The sequence below is a fragment of the Clarias gariepinus genome, chromosome 19, assembly GCF_024256425.1.
Source record: "Clarias gariepinus isolate MV-2021 ecotype Netherlands chromosome 19, CGAR_prim_01v2, whole genome shotgun sequence".
NCBI lineage: Eukaryota > Metazoa > Chordata > Actinopteri > Siluriformes > Clariidae > Clarias > Clarias gariepinus.
The window spans coordinates 18,009,443-18,028,184 of record NC_071118.1 but is presented as its reverse complement, the minus strand read 5'-3'; the positions used below and the strand labels follow the sequence as shown (position 1 = coordinate 18,028,184).

General features: G+C 39.4%; 1 protein-coding gene across 6 annotated transcripts in view; it reads left to right on the top strand.

Moving 5' to 3' along the window:
- The first annotated feature begins 3,517 nt into the window (after positions 1-3,517).
- The window catches only part of dennd1a (DENN/MADD domain containing 1A), a 199,299-nt gene continuing 184,074 nt past the window's right edge, over positions 3,518-18,742 (top strand). For all 6 annotated transcript variants that reach the window (XM_053478387.1, XM_053478386.1, XM_053478388.1 and 3 more), the window contains exon 1: positions 3,518-3,656. In XM_053478387.1, coding sequence (XP_053334362.1) covers positions 3,634-3,656 — 23 coding nt within the window. In that variant the 5' untranslated portion in view covers positions 3,518-3,633. The remainder of the gene's footprint in view (positions 3,657-18,742) is intronic.

Below are 18,742 nucleotides of genomic sequence, written 5' to 3'. Positions count from 1 at the left end.
TGTATAACACTTTTAAAAGTTGTCATTGTCACAAAGCAGCTTCACAGAATAAAAACTAGGGAAATGAGTATGAAATGTGTGAGAAAATATGTATAAATAAAAATTATCAGATTGTCTCTGATGAGGAAGTTTTAGGGTCAACAGTGGCAAAGAAAAACTCCATGAGATGGCAATAGTGATACCTTAAGAGGAACCCATCCTCATTTCTGTGATAATTGATACCTGGAATTGATTTGTAGGCCTAGTATATGTTAGGTGGCTTGAAGTTTAATGTAACAGGAGATATGTATAAGTAATAGGCAGTCTAGTTTGTTATTAGAAGCTCAGGTACAAAAATAAGTGACGGCAGTCAGAGAACAGCTGTATGTATCAGCTTAGGTCATGGTAAAGTGGAACCATCCCCAGCTACCATATGCATCTGAAGCAGACCACACAGGGTCCCTGTATATGGTCCTAGTACCAGAACTACGGTCTCGTCAGGAGTAAGTAGAAGAAGGTTAATTAGCAATAATTAAGTTATCTCAGCATAGTGTGGATGCCTTTTTTTCTTGCCCCAGAGGTAGCGTGGATCCAGCAGGAGGACCATCTCCTCCACAGGGTAGTATCAGATCATATTTCTATGAACTACTCGGGTGGTGTGATCAGCTAAGCACATAATCTATACTGAGCTCCCATACATGCACTCAATCTACAGCAACCAGTGCTGGACCAAGGCCTGGAAGATAATGAAGGACCTCAACTGCCCCAACAATGGACTGTTCTCTTTTGCAGTCAGGAAAGCACTAAAATTCCCTCTTGGCCGACACAGGGAGACTGGAGAAGATCTTTTTTCCAAAGGCTATTTGTGCAGTCAATCAAAACACTATATTCACACTCACAATCTTCCACACCAGTACTGAAGCACATCACATTATTCCTTACCACATTGCACATTTTCACATGACTATTGCGCATATTGCTGGATCTTATTTACACATAAATGAGGACTAACTTTGCACATTAAGACATGAACCACCACTACTACTGCTGTCATACACACCATTTCATTTCATACCCTGCGTTTCACTTCTTAAGTGTATGTGTGTGTGCCCAGCGATTGATTGGCATACTGTCCAGGGTGTATTCTAGCTCATGCCCTAAGTCTCCTGGGATAGGCTCCAAGACCCCCATGACCTTGTATACAGGATAAAGCAGTATAGATAATTAGTGAGTAAGTGAGTGTTTCACTCCTACTGCTGCTGCCATACCTACATGCCATATCTTTACCCTCTGATACCCTTTTATAATCTTTTCTTAGTGTAATTTCATTCTTCTTTTATTGCAGAAAAATCTTTCTATTTTCTTATTCTGTCCTATCTTTCCTTTTTAGGTCACCAACAGTTGTTTAAGCTTTTTACTGATTATCATATTATGTATGGTTGTTTACATGACAAATTCTTCTCTTCTTCTGAGAGGAAGCATGGGAAGTAGTCGAGCACAAACTGGAACTTACCAGCTGCTTGCTTGCTTGCTTGAGAGACCACATTAGGCGAAGATCTTCAGTCATGCACAATTCTCCACTTCTTTGGAGGTAAATGAGAGGCCTGCTATGCTTCCCCATAAGGAACAGAATAAGGATGGTTTGACATTCTCTCTGTGGCCATGACTCATTTTCCACTGTTTTTTTTTTTACATCTTTAGTTAGGCCTCAATGTCATCATGCAGGATGAGTATATATATATAAGTGGGGCTGGGTAGTGGGACCTAAGCTGCTTGACCTTGCTGCACTTAACGTATCAAGGTGCAGGTCATGCAGGTCATGCTTTTGTTTAGGTCGATGGCTCAGCAGTACCCAGTGGTTGAGGTTGACTGAGGAGAAGCTAAGGAGCTGAGCAGCGGCTGTGTGTGTGTGTGTGTCAATATATATATATATATATATATATATATATATATATATATATAAATATATATATATATATATATATATATAAATATATATATATATATATAAATATATATATATATATATAAATATATATATATATATATATATATATATGTGTGTGTGTGTGTGTGTGTGATTAATTATGATAATTTTATATTATGTTTTTTATAAGTCTTTAGTTTTTTTTAATCCATACACAGAGCTTTCCAAAGACAAAGGAGTTGGTGCTAGAGTGGACAGTGGGACAGTGTAGGGAGTGGTAGATGGGGAGGTAGGTGTAGGGGTGATGGAAGATTCCTACCCGTCATATATTGTGAATGTATTGTGCAAATATATACCTGCAGGTAAGAATTGGCATTATGCAAAGGTACTTATCTGACTAGACTGAATTTTACAATCTTGCTGTAAATTAAGCAAAGCCTCCAAAAATTCTTGTGGCCCATCATTTGTAATTATATAGAACAGTGTGTGCTACTGTATGTGTTACTCACACCCATGTCCTCACAAAGGGGTTTAATGCACATGCAAGGATGATCTTACATTCCCTTCCATCTTGTTCACCATTTGTCAACCTTATACAGAAATTCTTTTCCTCGTAAGGGTGGAAGGTATAAAACCACCTTCCACATGCAATGAATGCTGCATGCCAGGAAACATCTGTGAAAGATTGATAGGGATGGATAAGGCCTTGTAAATGTTGTATTATTTTATGTTGGCATTTTGGAGTTATGTGTGACGTATTTTTGACAGTCAAGACACAGCCATCAATTTGTGTTCACAAACGTAAAATATAACAGCACATTTGTACTTTTCTCATTATGTAACTTTTAAAATCATATTCCTACAGACAAAAAAAACCAAAAATATTTTATATCACACTGACATTATACAATAGTTATTATACTATATATTATACAAAATTTTGTATACAACTTCATTTATTATTAATGCACAACCATAGGCTATTTAATTAGTACAGAGAGAGAGAGAGAGACCTTATTCCATAAGCAGCTTAATATGAATTGCAATCGTTCTTAGATATTCTAGATAAAAAAAAAAAAACTTCCACATTTTCCCAAAATCTTCCAGACATATGTGTGGCCTGTCATTGTAGAAGCATAATAATAATAATAATAATAATAATAATAATAAAATGGTAACATACGAAAGAAGAACATCCACAACAAGAAGAATTTAAATGCAGTGGCACGTCTCACAAATCAAAAAGTATTTTCAAAAGCAAGCTGGGCCCTAAACAGTCTTGCCAAAAGCATAAGGATATTTTGTCCTGTTTGTTATTGACTCCTAAAAACTGGCGTTTTTTAGTTCTTAATTCAGGAAGTCATATTACAAGAATTTGGAATCTCGTGACAAAACAGAAAAACAAGGTTTACTTTGCTCGGTCTCTTAATGGTGAAAAGGTGTTCAAATACATTTGATCAAACTAGAATACCCAAATATTTTAATCACGCGACTCGCGCGTAATTTCGAATGAGCTACTTGGTAAATGAAGTTCAATAGCGCCGTGGGTCTGCTTTCAGATTCTCCAGTGGGTATTTATAAAACTACATCTCCCAGAATTCCTGCTCGCACCCCCAAGTGAGTGTCGCGTGCTGTGTTTTCGTGTATGCGGTCTGACGGAGCTGTCAAATGGATATTATTCCTGCAGCAGAATAAGGCTTCACTGTTAGTCCGAGGATTAAAAGGAGATGAGAATGGGGTCTCGGATCAAGTAAGCTCTTTGCTATCTAACGTTATCTTTCTCAGGTTATTGAGTTTCCCAGTGCGGGTCTAGACCCCTCTAGGCCCGATTCTTCTTGTTCCTACAGGATGCAATTTTAGTGTGCAGTATTTTTCGTTATATTGTAGTATGTTTACGTGTTTAATTCTGTCAACGTTTATGATCATTTTAAGGGTTATGTCTGTTTGTGTTACTCACAACGAGCCGAGCATTCTATGTATCGTAATAGCACGTTCTGTAATATACACCTCGGTCATGTTTATGGGACATTGACTGGATATTCAAGTTTTCCCGTTACATTATAAAACAGGCGCATTTGGAAAACGGTGTGTATTACATGTGTGCTATACTCAGGAGTGTACAGGGAACCGCTACATTCTGCCATATTTTGAATAGTTTTGCCGTAGAATCGCGCTGAAGCAATTGTTTGAAGAGCAGGACACCAGGAATTTATGCTAATGGAGTTATTAAGGAACTGTCTAAACGTGCATACTATAGCTCACTGGTTATATAATAACTCATCTAGCCCAGGAGTTTAGCATTTATATACAAACAGATTGAAACTGCACTAACTGTGACACTGACAGTGCGCAATAAATGGAGTTTTTGTCTATTAAAAAAAAGAATCGGCTCACATTTGCCTAAACAAGTCGTTAGCAAATCTATTTTTACTCTGTTACGGATCCACGTCACTCCGTAACATATTTGCATAATGTCTGCCAACGTTCTACGTCGTGAACAACTTGCGCGCCCACGTTCTATGTCACAAACAACTTGCCTACCATCTTTTAATTAACGTTACCACACTCTTATTATGTGACCGAGCATTCTTGCTGGGTTAGATTACACACTTTGTAATATAAAAAAAACAATAAAAAATAAGAGCACATTAAATCCTTTTTAACTGTTTATTCTCCACCATTCACCAAAACTGAACTCTAACACTCGCGAAGTGCGCATGCCTATCTATGGCAAGCCCAGAGGGAAAAAATGCCGTAGAGTAAGGGCACGGAACATACGCACTTCGCAAGAGTAAGGGCACAGAGAATGCGCACTTTGCGCTTCACACACACGCGTGTGCGCGAAGAATAAGGAAACGGAGCATGCGCACTTTGCGCATCACACACGCACATACACGCGAAGAGTAAGGACACAGAGCATTCGCACTTTGCGCATCACACACGCACACACGCGCGCACGCGAAGTGTAAGTCCACGGGAAAATGCATGAGTAGTAATGGTGGACTAGCGCTGCCGTTATTTGTTTGGACGAGAGAAGGAGAGATTGTTGTGGATCATTTTCTTTTGAAGATTATTATTATTATTATTATTTTTTGACTGGACATATTCCCCGGACTTCTCACCCTCCGTCATCGGCCTCTCGGACTTCATTAACCCCGGTGAGACCGAACCATGCTTCTCTAACACGTATACAATAAACACGGACTTCTGACATTCTGACATTTTCCACTCGCACACATACGCATAAAATTTATTATATATAATTAGTAAATATTGTTTATATCTTTGTTCGGTTGTGGTTCACCTTTTTCATTTACTTAATTTAGTTTTGTATAAAACACGTTTGCTTCATCTACTTGTTTGTGTTTGTCCTTTTTGCCTTATTTTTGGTATGTACACACTTATAATAAACGCGGACTTTGGACATTTTCCACACACTCGCACACATATAATAAACACATACAGTTTATTATATGTAGTTTGTAAATATTGTTTATATCTTTGTTTGGTTGTTGTGCACTTTTTTAATTTACTTTATTTAGTTTTGTATAATACATGTTTGCTTTATCTACTTGTTTGTCCTTTTTGCTCACCGGCCTTTTAACGCAACACCGACACAAAGATAAAAGACCTTTGATTTTTGTAGCCACAGTTAATATAAAATTATCTGGTCGTTACACGGTAAAACTGACGCCTTCTTTTTTATGTATTGACGGGTCTCCAGAGCCGTCGTTCAGTTATGGTTATGGGCTTCGTTTTTCAACACACGCTGTAGCGGTAGACCAATCATAAATCACCGTGCCATCTGACTAATCACAGCAGTGAGGGCTCAGGGAAAGGAGGTGTTTGGACAGACTGAATCTTCAAACTGCTTTACACGAGTCATTTACGAATCATTTAGAAATGACGTAAAATTAAATCTATTTTTGGTGAAAACTAAAGTGTTTTTTGACTTTGCATACATGTAAACCTGTTTTAAGATACTCATTAAGCAATATTAGCAACCTTTAAAATGGCATAATTGGGGCACTTTAAATATTGCCTTTAAATGCACAGAAACCTGTGCACCCTGATTCAGGGACACAACTAGCCATTTGTTAAGGGGTGTGCAACATCAACATTGCCCTTGAGAGCCCTAACAATCAAACTCCTGCACTGTTAGAGCAGCATGGGGAAATTCATATGTACAAAAAAAGTTCATACTTTTGAAAAATAACCATTTTAATCATTAAGTTACATTTTATGACTATGCACTTGTATTTAGACAAACATTTATGACTACATATTTTAAAATAAAGGAGGGTGTCTGTTTGATTAAGTCTTACTAGACCCTTGGGATGCACACTACTGTAAAGCTACGTCTTTGACCCACTCTACCCACCTCTTCATGCATCTTAATAAGATTAACATGTTATTTATATGAGGCGCATAGTGCACAGAGGTCGCCAAACTTTATGTGGCCTTCAGATTAGCTAGAGTAGTGAGTTTCATGAAGTCGGTTTTCATGATCGAGCAGGTGAGTCCAACATTATCAATTGCAATCCACAGCATCGGACGCAGTGGTGTAATGCACGTCACCACTGGACTCTAGGGATGTATTTTCTGGAGTGACGAATCACGCTTCTCTGTCTGGCAATCCGATGGACTGGGTTTGGTGGTTGCCAGCCGAATGGTACTTGTCTGACTGTGTTGTGCAAAGTTTGGTGGAGAGGGGATTATGATGTAGGGTTGTTTTTAAGAAGCTGTGCTCTTTAGTTTCATTGAAAGGAACTCTTAATGTTTTAGCATACCAAGACATTTTGGACAATTTCATGCTCCGATTTCAAAATCACACAGCCACAAGACTGATAAAACGCATTCAGAAGAGGCCAGCAGACACCAAAGGAATAGAGTCATCTCAGGAAATAGAGGCAACTTTGTCCCTTCTTGAATACAGTTTTCCCTTTTGTGCTTCATTCCAGTTTTTCATCCAAATGCACCCAATGGTATTTGGAGTTGCTGACTACCTGCACACACTTGCCCTCTATGGCAGTAGACAGGATTGTGGGCTCAATTAATTATATATCTCTTGGGCTGACTTACTTAGCCCAAAGCTTCATCTATTCAAAAAAGTAAGTTTTCTCCCTTTGTATCCCATCGATGTCGTTGGTTCAAGTTATTTGTTTTTCTTTAAAAATAAGTTGGCCTAACAATTGAAACTCCAAAAACATTCTTTCAAAACTTGTTAAAGTTAAAACAGCGATTTGCAGCAAACAGGAGAATACATGATTTTTTTCCCTGATGTGTCAGACACAAAAAAGAATCCATGGCAACAGAAGTTTGTTTCTTAATATGTGAATCTAAGGGAAGCGTGTCTCTCCAAGTCTAATAAAAATTGTTAGGAAGTCTTCAAAAGTGTACGTCCAGATCTTTTGGAATACAGAGCACAGACCAGACCAAACATCACTTCTGAAACTGCTGCATAGTCACCAGGCCCTCAAGGCCTACAGGCCTCTTCAACACCACAGCAACTTCAACAGGTCATGCTCCTCCAAAAGGCCATCCGGTAGTGTGGTAACATGAAGCCCAACATTAACTAAGCTCACCTCAGTAAACTGGTTTAAAAACACTTTAAATCAACTTAAAGATATCTCTTTTCCTAGTTGACATAATTTTAAACATGTTTTACATCCATTGACAAAACTATAAAGCATTTGCTCATATATTTCTATTATGATATACAAACGAATGTTGTCCGAATTATGTTGATTCTATCCATTTCATCCGGGGCGACCATCAACAAACCACAATTTTGGGACCTTTATTTTAAAAAACATCTCAAGGATGGGATACTGCATCAGCCAGACGCAAGTGAAGACCCCCTGGAAACAACTGTATAGTAAATCAGTCTCTCTCATATAATAAGAAAAATATCTTTTTTAACTGCTGTAATGTCGTAGGCACTTTTAGTCATCATGTGGGGCGACCACCCCAAAACTGTGAATTATAATTTTTTTTCCACAAATCTATATTTTGATGATAAATTTAATAGTGCTTTGTCACTAGAAGAAGCTAGTTTTGTTTCTGAGGCTAACTGTTAGCCTGTTATACTTGAGTAAACTTGAAAACATCATATGGGGCGACCGAGTATCATGTGGGGCGACCACTGCTAAATGTTTTAAATGATAGATATATGTCCTATATTGTAGTTTTCATATTCTATACATCAATTATATACATAGAGTTAATTGTTTAAGTATAATTATTTGTATATTTTATCTTTTTTTTCCTAAATTCAGCCATTAATAATTAACATTTATTTTAACTGGATAATGAGGGAGACTCTGATATTATAGAATAAACTTGTGAAATAATGGTTTTCATAAAATGAAAGGGCACCAAAGTTTATCTTTCTTCATTAGTTTATCTACTTACTGATATAAGTTCAACTAGTCTTAATGATACATAAAAATGTGAATTCTGAGATATATTACGGTCGCCCCAGATGACTTTTTTAAGGCTATGTTTTATTAACTTAAGTGTAAAAACACTAAAATGACAATTTTTTTACTTTTCTTTATAAAGGCATGTGTACACTACATTCCAAATGTTTAGAAAATGGCCAAACATATCCATATTTTTGGTATTTTAAAATTGGCCTATTAAAAAGTCTTATCCGTCAATGACCCATATACACTCAACAACAATATAAACGCAACACCTTTGTTTCTGCTCCGATTTTTCATGAGATGGACTTAAAGATCTAAAATTAATTCCAGATACACAATATTACCATTTCTCCCAAACATTGTTCACAAATCAGTCTAAATGTGTGATAGTGAGCACTTCTGCTTTGCTGAGATAATCCATCCCACCTCACAGGTGTGCCACATCAAGATGCTGATCTGACATCATGAGTAGTGCACAGGTGTACCTTATACTGCCCACAATAAAAGGCCACCCTGGAATGTGCAGTTTTGTTTTACAGCAAAATGCCACAGATGCCACAAGCACGAGGGATCGTGCAATTGGCATGCTGACAGCAGGAATGTCAACCAGATCTGTTGCTCGTGCATTGAATGTTTATTTCTCCACCATAAGCCATCTCCAAAGGCGTTTCAGAGAATATGGCAGTACATCCAACCGGCCTCACAACCGCAGACCACGTGTAACCACACCAGCCCAGGACCTCCACATCCAGCAGGTTCACCTCCAAGATCGTCTGAGACCAGCCACTCAGACAGCTGCTGAAACAATTGGTTTGCATAACCAAACAATTTCTGCACAAACTGTCAGAAACCGTCTCAGGGAAGCTCAACTGCATGCTCGTCGTCCTCATCGGAGTCTTGACTCCAGCTCGTCGCCGTAACAGACTTGAGTGGGCAAATGCTCACATTCGATGGCATCTGGCACGTTGGAGAGGTGTTCTCTTCACGGATGAATCTCGGTTTACATTGTTCAGGGCAGATGGCAGACAGCGTGTGTGGCGTCGTGTGGGTGAGCGCTTTGCTGATGTCAATGTTGTGGATCGAGTGGCCCATGGTGGTGGTGGGGTTATGGTATGGGCAGGCATCTGTTATGGACGAAGAACATAGGTACATTTTATTGATGGCATTTTGAATGCACAGAGACACCGTGATGAGATCCTGAGGCCCATTGTTGTGCCATACATCCATGAACATCACCTCATGTTTCAGCCAGATAATGCACGGCCCCATGTTGCAAGGATCTGTACACAGTTCTTGGAAGCTGAAAATGTCCCAGTTCTTGCATGGCCAGCATACTCACCGGACATGTCACCCTTTGAGCATGTTTGGGATGTGCTTGACCGGCGTATACGACAGCGTGTACCAGTTCCCACTAATATCCAACAACTTCGCACAGCCATTGAAGAGGAGTGGACCAACATTCCACAGGCCACAACTGACAATCTGAGAAACTCTAAGAAAAGAAGATATGTTGCACTGCATGAGGCAAATGGTGGTCACACCAGATACTGATACAGATAAGGGTGGCCTTTTATTGTGGGCAGTATAAGGTACACCTGTGCACTACTCATGATGTCAGATCAGCATCTTGATGTGGCACACCTGTGAGGTGGGATGGATTATCTCAGCAAAGCAGAAGTGCTCACTATCACACATTTAGACTGATTTGTGAACAATGTTTGAGAGAAATGGTAATATTGTGTATCTGGAATGAATTTTAGAACTTTAAGTCAGAACAGAAACAAAGGTGTTGCGTTTATATTTTTGTTGAGTGTGTGTGTATATATATACATATGTATATGTATATATGTATGTGGAATTGTGGTTAAATCGTCTCCCCTGCTGGATCTTAGTGCCCATCCCTTACTGGTATAATAAACATTCATACACGCGCGTACTGTTTACTTTAACACTGTGACCACCTGTGTGTGTAAATTTTTTTTGTGTGTTTGTATGCGCGTGTGTACAGTGTGCGTGTACTGTTTCTTATAAAACGTGTTTGCACGCATGTAAAGCAAAGAAAGTCTCATTAGAAGGTTAAAAATCTATTTTCTCCCTCGGCCTCTGTGTGCGCGTTATGGATGTGCACGCGTGTAATTTGACAAAATCTCTCTCTCTCTCTCTCTCTCTCTCTCTCTCTCGCTCTTCCTCTCTTCTTCTTCTTCTCTCGCTATTGTGTGTGTGTGTGTGTGTGTGTGTGTGTGAAGCATTCCCTCTCTGCTTCACACACACCCACACACACACACTCTGATCTTCACAGAAACATTACTCTGTCGTTATTCTTTTCAAAGGTAAAGTGCCAGTTAATTTGTTTGTTTGTTTAACGTTACAGCAGTGATTCCATTAGTATGCGCTCACATGACATTAAATCCGAATTCTACAACAAAGCCATGCTGTTGTAACAGATGAAGTATTTGGTTTTGCATTGTCCTGCTGAAATACACAAGGCCTTTTCTAAAATAAACGTTGTCTGAAACTTTTTAGCATCCATAGTGCCTTCCAAAACATGAAAGCTGCCCATACTGTGTCCACGTATGCACCCCAATACCATCAGACATGCTGATTTCTTTTTAACTGAACGCTGATAACACACTGGAAGATGTTAGAGAAGTGAAGGCTCTTTAGCCTGAAGTACAATGCGTCTGTGATTTCAAATTTGGACGCCAAGTAACATTTTCACTCGCTGCAGTTTTATGTCATGAAGAAGTCATAACAATATGTTGCAATATGTGTCAAAGAAATACTACAGCGATGGTAATTTCCACATCTGAATACTTTATACAACGCTCCTGTATTCAGAACGACCCCAGATCATTCTATCTACCGGACAGAAGAAGTGGAAAGAGCTCAGTAGAAGAGGCGCAAAAATACATAGACAGCTTGCCGAAAGCAATAAAGTACACTATACATTTAATTTTTAATACGCAACTACAATTCTCAGGAAAGTACCCTTTTAAACTAAAAATCTAGCCATATTAATGTTTTCCTATGTTTATTGCGTTAAACTTGTAAAATGGTTGTTATTATTTTTCTATTATTATTTTCTTTATTTCTAATCACGTGTGACTTACTTTTGTTCGTTTTTTAGAGTTACTATGTGATGTGGGGGGAGGGTTGTTTTGTGTTTTTTTTCTTAATTAGGAGATTTCAGTATTGAAGTGTTGAAATGTTTTATTTATACATTTAATTCTTAGTTTATGTAAATTGCTGAAGATGGTGTGGTTAGCGGCAGGAAGATTTGTTAGGTAAAAATGGAAGAGCTCCCTGCTTTGTTTACTAGCAGCTATCTCAAATTCAAAAATTCTAATTTTATTTGTCACATACACAGTCATACACAGTACGATATGCAGTGAAATGCTTATACGACTGCTAGTGACCTTAAAGGAAAAGAATAGTAAAAGCTTATACATAAGAAATAATAGGAATGAAGGAAATACTTTAAAAAATAAAATTGACTAGTAAAATATGCTGTACAAAGTAAAATAAGAAATAAAAGAAATACTTTAAAAATAAAATTAACTAGTAAAATATGCTGTACAAAGTAGAATATACTGTATCTTGGTTTGTTTGGGGGCAATGGGGTGTGTGGGGGAGGGGCGTGGGGGGTAAGTGTTCTGTGCAGAAGTTCTGTGTACATGGTATATTTTTAATATGTTGCTCTGTTTTACACTTTTATTTTAAAGCTGACGCTAGGCATTTCAGTATTATTTATGTATATCTACCTGCATCTTCTCTCAGGAAGAATTAATAGTTCTTTAACACCAGAAGTGCCGCGCCAGTGTCACCTACTTTTAACGCGATTCACCGGTCATTTGACCGCCTGTTGTTTTAAATGGAAAGCTGTCGCTGACACACAATGATCGCTAGATGGCGCTTTCACCCAACGCAAATAGTTTAGCTACAAGATCAACTTGCACTTGGACAATGCGCCAATTATTCCCGCATTGATAATCAGCGATATATATATATTTTTTATCTTTAACTGAGAAAACCTACTACAGAGTCTCTAAGGGGACAAAGAAAGAGAAAAAAGGGAAAAAAAAATTTTATAACGAGAAAATTTATTAGTTTGTTCATTCAATTTAAAGCTTCTAAACGGCTTGGATGTTTTTTTAGTGTGACAGTGCTTTTGGTGGAGCAGGAGCAGCGATTTAGTTTTGAACTCGCTTCCATGAAATTATCGCTAAAACAATGTAAGGGCCCCTCCTGAGGATATAAAGCTTTATTATTGCGTTTAAATAAATTAGATCTACCACAGCAGATGATAAACTATGCTATGTCATAACCGAAGCAAACACCACGATTATGCCTCGTTTCGTTCAGTGTTGCTAGGCAACGGACCACGCGCCTAATTGGTAATCTTCACTTTTCCATTTACCTTTGAGGAGAAAAAGCTGTATTTTGTTTGTTTGTTTATATTTAGAATTTTTATAACAGTATAAGAAGATAACAGTTTGGTCTGTGCAAGTAGCAGGAGAGATGGCCGGAGTCTACGGTTGTATAACTCAGTCATAACTTCTTTATATTTGGTTCGTTGTCTTAAAACTTCGGGAGCGTAGTCTTCCACAATACGAATCTGCTGACCGCGGTATTCCAGCTTCCCTCTCTGCCGTGCTTTCCGAATCAGAAGGTCTTTAACCTGGTACCGGTGTACACGGAGAATGATGGGCCGAGGTCTCTGTCCCAAAGCGGGTTTGGATGCAGGTATACGGTGGGCTCTATCAGTCTCAGATGTGGATGGCAGCGTTTCACTCCCAAACACCTTGCATAGAATTTTCGAGAAGAACTCGGTAGGAAGTCCGCCTTCAGTATTTTCTGGAAGACCTAGGACGCGCAGATTTTGTCTCCTGCTCCGGCCTTCTAGGTCTACGACTTTGGCCAGTAACTTTACATTTTTTTCTAATTTTATTTGACACATACACAGTCAAATGTGCAATATGTGTGCATTGTGTGTGCAAATGTGCTATGTCCAAGATTGTCCGGTCTACAGTGCATAGGGGTGTGTGCACAGATGAATAATATCCATGAGTGTCCATTTCTGTCTAATGTTGCAAAACCGCGGAGATGATTAGTCTTGTGTGTTAATCTGGTCGAGAGACCGTATCGCTCTCCGAAGCTCCTCCTCAGTCCCTCTGTGTTGGCCTTCAGGGAGCGGAAGCGCTTTCCTGACCGCAACAGAGAGAACAGTCCATTGTTGGGATGGCTGAGGGCCTTCACGATCTTCCTGGCCTTGGTCCAGCACCGCTTGCTGTAGATCGAGTGCAGATCAGGGAGCTCGGTGCGGATGGTGCGCTCAGCTGAACGCACGACCCTCTGTAGAGCTCGTCTGTCCTGCATGGTGCTGTTCCTGAACCAGGTTAGGATGTTTCCCGTCAGGATTCAATTCAATTAAATTTTATTTGTATAGCACTTTTAACAATTGTCATTGTTGCAAAGCAGCTTTACACAATCAGAAGAATTATTTAAGTCTGTATGGAATGTAAGTGTGCATAAATCAAGATGAGCAGATCGTCCCTAATGAGCAAGCCGCAAACGACAATGGCAAGGAAAAGCTCCCTGAGATGGTAATAGGAAGAAACCTTGAGAGGAACCAGACTTAACAGGGAACCTATCCTCATTTGGCATCCAGGTGATAAGATCTCCAACCAGAAGCGGGGCACCAGGATGGGTGAAGAGAGAGAGGGGGAGAGAGAACAGAAGAGGGGAGAGCAGAAGAGGAGAGATACTAGTTAGGTATGGTCGCAGTCACATAATGTATAATGTGAATGTATATTTAGTGTAAAGTGCAAGCAGAGACTTCGGCAGGACTAACTATAACAGCATAACTAAAATGGGAGAGCCAACAGACATAAGGGCTCCCTAAGATGTAAAGCAAACAATCACCTCACCGTCAACAAACCTGAGTTATCAATGAGAGTGGGGAAGACCGCATCTAAACATACCAGTTATCTAAACATACCATAATACTCTGTCCATGAGTCCCCTAGATCTGCCCCTTAACCCAAGACAAATTTATAAAAATGCTTGATAAAATAAATAGGTTTTTAGCCTGGACTTAAACACTGAGACTGTGTCTGAGTCCCGAACATTATTTGGAAGACTATTCCATAATTTTGGGGCTTTGTAAGAAAAAGCTCTGCCCCCAGCAGTACTTTTCATAACACGCGGTACTGACAAGCATCCTGCATCCTTTGATCAAAGTAGGCATGGCGGATCGAATACACTAGCAGTTCGCTCAGATACTGCGGCGCGAGACCATTTAATGCTTCATATTTCAAGAATATGTTTTAAATTCAATGCAAAATTTCACGGGGAGGCAATGAAGTGAAGATAAGGTAGGTGTGATGTGCTCGTATCTTCTGGTTCTATCGCTGCTGCATTCTGGACTAGCTGAAGCTTGTTTATGCATCTAGTTAAACAACCAGACAGTAAGGCACTGAAGTAGTCCAACTTAGAGGTGATAAAAGCATGAACTGGTTTTTCTGCATCGTTTAGCGACAGTATATTTCCTATCTTGGCAATATTTCTGGGGTGAAAGAATGCTATCCTGGTAATATTATCTACATGTGCTTCAAATGAAAGGCTGGAATCTATAATCACTTTGAGGTCTTTTACTGTTGCACTCGATGGAACAGAAAGGCCATCTAAAGTTACAATGTGATCTAAAATCTTACTTCTAGCTGAATGCGGTCCTATGATTAGAAGTTCTGTCTTATCAGGATTAAGCAGAAGGGAGTTTAATTAGCATTCAATCTCTTATGTCCTGCACACATTGCTCAACTTTGGTAAGCTGGTTTATCTCATCTGTTTTTGCTGAGACATATAACTGTGTATCGTCAGCATAACAATGAAAACTAATACCATGTTTACGGATTATGTTGCCTAGAGGAAGCATGTATAGGGAAAAAGCAGTGTGCCTGGACACCAAACTCCACTAGAGAGCATGCAGAATAATCACCATTTAAGTCTACATACTGATAACGATTTGTCAAATAGGATCTGAGCCAGGAGAGTGCTCTATTCTTAATTCCTACTACATTTTCTAATCTGTGAAGAAGAATACCATGATGAATGGTGTCAAACTCTGCACTGAGGTCGAGTAACACAAGCATAGTTACACAACCCTGATCAGAGGAGGTCATTTACTACTTTAACGAGTGCGGTTTCTGTATTGTGATGAGGCCTAAATTCTGACTGATACAGTTAATGTATGCTATTTCTATGTAGATATGAGCATAGCTGCTCCGCTACTATCTTTTCAAGAATCTTAGAGATGAACAGGAGGTTTGATATTGGCCTGTAATTGGACAGCTGACAGGGGTCGAGGTCAGGTTTCTCAATAATCGGTTTAATAACTGCTAATTTAAAAGATTTTGGAACATACCCAATGCTGAGTGAGGAATTAATTATTCTCAACAGGGGTACTGTTATTGCTGGTACTATCTGTTTAAGAAAATGTGTCAGTATAGATATACATATCTATATATATATAGATATATATATCTAATATACAAGTTGATGAATTTGCTAAGGAGATGAGTGAAATTAGTTTATTCTTTTCAAGGGGGGTAAAGTATTTTCGGTTCCGATCTGACATAGATTAATATGTGCATCATTTGCATTGTCCGGTTTCAAAGCCTCAATTTTATGCCTGATATTTACAATTTTATTATTAACATAGTTCATAAAATCCTCACTATTAAAGGATGTTGTGGAGATTTCTGAAGTGGTCTAATTCTAGTTAATTTGGCTATGGTATTAAATAAAAATCTAGGATTATTTTTGTTATTTTCTGTAAGAGTGGAGAGATACACTCACCTAAAGGATTATTAGTATCCATTTCTCATTAATGCAATTATCTAATTAACCAATCACATGGCAGTTGCTTTAATGCATTTAGGGGTGTGGTCCTGGTCGAAACAATCTCCTGAACTCCAAACTGAATGTCAGAATCTAAAAGAAAGGTGATTTAAGCAATTTTGAGCGTGGCATGGTTGTTGGTGGCAGTTGAGCCGGTGTGAGTATTTCACAATCTGCTCAGTTACTGGGATTTTCATGCAGAACCATGTCTAGGGTTTACAAAGAATGGTGTGAAAAGGGAAAAACATCCAGTATGTGGCCTTCCTGTGGGTGAAAATGCCTTTTTGATACTAGAGGTCAGAGGAGAGTGGGCCGGCTGATTCAAGCTGATAGAAGAATAACTTTGACTGAAATAACCACTTGTTACAACCGAGGTATGCAGCAAAGCATTTGTGAAGCCACAACACGCACAACCTTGAGGCGGATGGCCCCACCGGGTACCACTTATCCCCACTACAAATAGGAAAAAAGAGGCTACAGTTTTCACAAGCTCACCAAAATTGGACAGTTGAAGACTGGAAAAATATTGCCTGGTCTGATGAGTCTCGATTTCTGTTGAGACATTCAAATGGTAGAGTCAGAATTTGGCGTAAACAGAATGAGAACATGGATCCATCATGCCTTATTACCACTGTGCAGGCTGGTGGTGGTGGTGTAATGGTGTGGGGGATGTTTTCTTTAGGCCCCTTAGTGCCAATTGGGCATTGTTTAAATGCCAAGGGCTACCTAAGCATTGTTTCTGACCACCATGTACCCATCCTTTGATGGCTACTTCCATCAGGATAATGCACCATGTCACAAAGCTTGAATCATTTCAAATTGGTTTCTATTTGAAATACTAACAATTTAGTTTGACGCCATTTACGCTCTAATTTTCGAGCTGTCTGTTTTAAAGTATCTGTGTCGTCGTTATATCAGGGAGCTAGTTTCTTATCTTTAATAATTTTTCTTTTAACTGGAGCTACATTATCTAAGGTATAACGGAACATCGACTCTAAATATTCAGTCGCCCGATCGAGTTTTGTGGGGTCAGACGCCGATCCAATCAAAGTTGTTAACTCTGGGAGATTACTGGTGAAGCTCTGTGTGGTATTTGATGTGAATGTACCTTTAGTACGGTAGTATGGTGCTATGCATACATTATCACTATAACATACCTTAATTGACACAAGATCGTGATCTGATATAACTTCAGACAGTGGAATTGTGAATAAATTTATGCTTAAATCGAAATTAAATCTAAAGTGTGACTTGCTTTATGAGTGGGTCCTACTACACACTGATTTACTCCTACTGAGTCCAGTATGGAAATAAATGCTCTATGCAGAGGGTCTTCTGGATTCTCAAATTAACGCTTTGTCTACAGAAACGACTAGGTTTGAGAGGAAATCTGCAAATTCACAAAGAAATTCAGAATACGGCCCTGGAGGTCTGTAAATGATGATTATCGGGATCGACTGAGCTGACTTAATATTTGTAGCTACACTTATGTTACTATAGAGAACTTCAAATAACTTTGTGTCCCTGTTTTTGTACGATAATTAGATTATCATTGTAAATAATTGCGACGCCTCCTCCTCTACCAGTTAACCGAGGCTGATGTAGCCTGGGAGCCAGGAGGACTAGCTTAATTTAAAGCTACATACTCGTCCTGTTTAATTTAGGTTTCAGTTAAACAGAGAATATCAAATTCCTGATCCGTGATAATTTCATTAACTATAACTGCTTTACATGCGAGAGATCTAATATTTAACAGTCCTAGCTTCAGATCAGAGGTGCCCGCTGCGCATTCAGTGTGATGCGAGTTTGTGGTATCTATGTTAATTAAGTTACTAAAACAGACTTTTTGAGTCTTTCTAAATTTGTGTTTAGCTCGGAGAACAGACACAGTCTCAATACAGTGAACCCTGAGTGACGACTCTATGCAGCTAGCAGACGGTTGGTTTAGCCTGTCTGTCTGCTCCCTGGCCTGGGCTCTGGATTGTCACAGATTAACTAGGCCTCTTCTGAGACTGAGCTATATCACAAGAAATGAGAGCAGCACCTTCCCGAGTGGGATGGACACCGCCCCGCTTTAACAGGCCAGCTTTGCCCTCAAAGGTCTTCCAATTGTCTATGAAGCCCACGTTGTTTTCAGAGCACCACCTGGACATCCAGCGGTTCAGCGACCATAACCTGCTGTAAGCTCCAGCATGTACTACTATCTTTGAGAACCTATGCTGTCCTAGAGCCCTAAGATTTCTTGCTATGTCCAGTGCTCTGGCTCCCGGGATACACCTAACCCCTGCCGCTGGCGCCCCTAAAGGACTGGCTAATTTCACGTGCCTCGGTATAGAGTCTCCTATAACTAGAGCTCTTTCAGGTTTCTCAGTGGGTGCATCACTGTGGAGAGCAAACCTGTTGGACACGTGAAGCGCAGAAGGTGTGTGCCGCAGTCGGGGGCTGGTTATCTCACGCTGCTCTCACACTCTCTAACCCTCTCTAAAGCCTGGATGCGCTCTTCTAATGC